We start from the raw sequence: 3,560 nt of genomic DNA on the forward strand, positions 1-3,560 counted from the left end.
TGAGTGGGGATATTGTTACAAATTCAGATATTCGGAACACCATGAAATTAGGGAGAGGGGTAAAATCCATTTTGAAAATTTGGTGACCTATTTCCATGATTTTTTGGTGACCTAAATCCATGACCTTCCATGATTTTTTTTAAAAAAAAAATAGTTAAAATCATGACAAACTTTGTTCAATACTGAAATTCATGACTTTCCATGATTTTTCACGACTTTCCAAGTGCGCGGATACCCTGTATATTACAACGGCAATGAAAACTACAAATTATTATGATAATCATTTTCAAATAAATTTCAAAATTAACTACGTTTACTTTAAAAATTAAATGAGTATTTTTTTCAGAAATTATTTTTCGTAAACTGTTTACATTATTAAAAAAATTAATTGAAAATGAAATATACAATAAAAATCCCATTATCTAGATACATAGATGCACATTCAATTCTAAATGTCAATACATTTCCAATTACATACCTTCTAACATTCATGGTTTTTGTGAAATAATATTCACCAATGAAATGAACTACTGAAGAAATTGCATAGAATAGTTATTAAAGTTTTACTAGTACATATAAGCATATAGTTTTAAATATATACTTTTTTTATCTTTTAAATACGTTTCTTTATTTTTCATTATATTTTTCGCCAATGTATTATTTTACAGATTACTTTGCTCAGATATTATTTTTAAAAAAAACAAACAAGTTACTTTGTTTTATATATTCTAATAGTTAATTTTTGATATATGAGTGCAATATTATTTTTATTATATAACCGGCATTGAAGAGTCGACCCAATTTAGGGTTTACGGCTACTAATGTTCACTCTGTAGCCTTGTAATTTTGAATCCAATCCAGAAGACAAGAGAACCATGGATCAAGTATTGAGAGAAATTTGCCTTCCTGGAGGGTTTTTTTGATGGAAGTAACCCGCATTTGAGTTACATGGAGAGGAAAACCATGAAAACCTTTCACGGTTAACTTGGCGGCAAGGGGACTGTAACCCCATGATCATGTACCACTGAGGATAATTTGCATCAGCACTGTGGTTACTGCGAGCCAGGTGCAGAATTCGAATCAACCAGCTATCCCTGGGATCGAATTCAGGTCACCTCATAGGGAGGCGAGCGCTCTACCCCCTGAGCCACCACGGCTCTATAACATTATTTTAACAAGATTAGTCTCTTATTTTTTGGGTCATAGTACATATTCATATTTTTATGCACTTACGATATAACAATCACACCAAGTAGGGCCGGGATAGCCTGGTTGGTAGGGCACTGAGCCCATGTCCAAGATTTCGTGGGTTCAATCCCAGGCCAGATAAAGACTCCCCGTGTAGTTAATGGTGGCTGATATGAACAGGTTATAGATAATACTTAAAATATATAATTGTTCTAATTTATACGAGTCTCAGTTTTTATACACATAAAAGTGTCAAAACAATCTATATTTTGAGAATGCCAAGTGAAACACACCTATGGATAAAAGGAACTTAGATATGTTGTTAGCATATAATGTAGAAGCTTGTGTTGGCAATCTACTGGGCAAATCTGTGTACCCTATGTGTATGACTCCATTGTGGACATATATTTCTCCAGGTTTAGTAGTTTCTACATTTCCACCTGCCTCTGAGGCTAAATCAACAACAATGGATCCAGGTTTCATCGACTCAACCATAGCCTAAATAATAAGCATCAGATTAATTAAATTGCACACAGAGATTAAAAATACATATTCACAACATGTTCGATATTTACAAAACAAGTACATTCAGAAAAACAATACACCGCAAAAGATACACGTTAACCATGTTAATTCATTTTAAACCATACATGTTAATTCATTTTAAAATTATTATCACACGAGCAATTTTAGCTGGTGTAGTTCTAGAAATTTTGATTCATCAAAACTTATCATTAACAGCAAAAATGATGTCATTTTTTTTCAAGCTAAAAACAATTTTATCAAGAGCAAAAGGTTTCAACCTTAGTTGTATTTATAAAAACAGCAATTTAAAAAAATATTTATCATAAAAATATTTAACCGTAGTTTAAAAACTAGACTGACTTCTCCTTTTCCCCGATTTGATAAGTACAGTAAAGTTCACATAATAATCAAAATTATNCATAATAATCAAAATTATCCTGTTTACTTTATTTGTTAAAATTAAATATGTTTTCTAATTTCTGTTTAGGAAAATTGCAAAAAACAAATGAAGATTTTTACATAAAGGTGCTTGTTTCTTATTTATAAAAATATAATATGAGAATTTATTATTCTTAAATATCTAAAATTGTTAATTACTGTGTTCATTTTAAAGCCAAACTTCTTACTAAACTTTTAAGGTTGTAAGTAACATACTTAATAACTGCACACATGCTAAATAAGATATGTATTTGAATTATGATATGCGTTTGAAGATAGCAGGTCCTGCAGTAGACTGATCGTAAAGACACTGTTCCCAGTAGAACACTGAAGTTAAACATCACTGGCTGTGGTCCAGGGTTGGGGTTTTGGACTTCCTAAACTGGTTTTGGACAGGACACATGGGTTTTACTATCTTAAACTGTCCAAAACCTTGAACATTTTTAAAAGGTAAAAATTTTATATGTATAACCATTATACACATAATAATTACATATATTAATAAATATTTGATACTTTTACCTTTTTACTTTAAATTATTGAAGGAAAATAATATAATGTAATATAATAGGAAAAGATTAATAACTTTTGAAGCTGCACAATTCACCTAATAACAAAAGTGAATATCTTTAAGCTTTTAATAGTGATAAATTATGTTTTTGCATAAAGATAAATAATGCAATATTAAAAATAATAATGAACGTTTTTAATAAAACAAAAACTTCTCTTCATTTTGTTTCTAGTTCAAAAATTAACCTTTTATTTTTCACATTATTTTTTTAAAATTGTGACATAATTAGAACAAAAGGGTCTTGGAGAATTTGAACAAAGGGGTTTTGGACAGTTTAAGACAAGACGGTTTAAACCGTGGATTAATCCATTGTCCTAAACCTTGCCAACTCTGCATGCGGTCAGTAAGCGGGCGCGTGACCACCTTGATCTGCTCGTTAAACTGTTTAAGCATAAAGCGCTCAGCTTCGCGCAGGTCGTCAGGCTACCAAAGCATGGGAGTCTTCCTCTCTGCAGAGGATCAAAATTGTGATGGCATGTTTTCAGATCACCCTGAGGAATGTTTACCAGACTGCTTGTAATAGCCCCTTGTGCAGCTCTAGTGTGATATAAATAAAGTACCTCCCTACCTTGAACATAGCATAAGATTATCACAAAAAATAATGTTAAAGCAATAAGAGAAAATTGGTTCAAAATAAAAATTTTACTCTTGATATGAGTTTGGGAGCAGGTTTTCCAGGAATTAAAGCTGTAGTGATTAGCACATCTATCTCTTTGCATTGGGCTGCAAATAAGGCCATTTCAGCTTCAATGAACTCCTTTGACATCACCTTCGCATAACCACCTACACCTTCTCCAGATTCCTAGAGAAATAGAATAACATTCAACACATCAATACC

At 31.6% G+C, this 3,560-nt stretch overlaps 1 protein-coding gene across 1 annotated transcript; it reads right to left on the reverse strand.

Moving 5' to 3' along the window:
- Positions 1-1,481: 1,481 nt before the first annotated feature.
- On the reverse strand, positions 1,482-3,524 carry LOC122273697 (NAD(P) transhydrogenase, mitochondrial-like; the record flags this gene model as incomplete). Its single annotated transcript, XM_043057718.2, is given in 2 exon segments — positions 1,482-1,686; positions 3,369-3,524. Coding segments are annotated over 2 exon segments (361 nt in total), but the record flags the coding sequence as incomplete, so codon positions are not given.
- Between the last annotated feature and the right edge of the window lie 36 nt (positions 3,525-3,560).

The sequence above is a fragment of the Parasteatoda tepidariorum genome, unplaced genomic scaffold, assembly GCF_043381705.1.
Source record: "Parasteatoda tepidariorum isolate YZ-2023 unplaced genomic scaffold, CAS_Ptep_4.0 HiC_scaffold_6955, whole genome shotgun sequence".
NCBI lineage: Eukaryota > Metazoa > Arthropoda > Arachnida > Araneae > Theridiidae > Parasteatoda > Parasteatoda tepidariorum.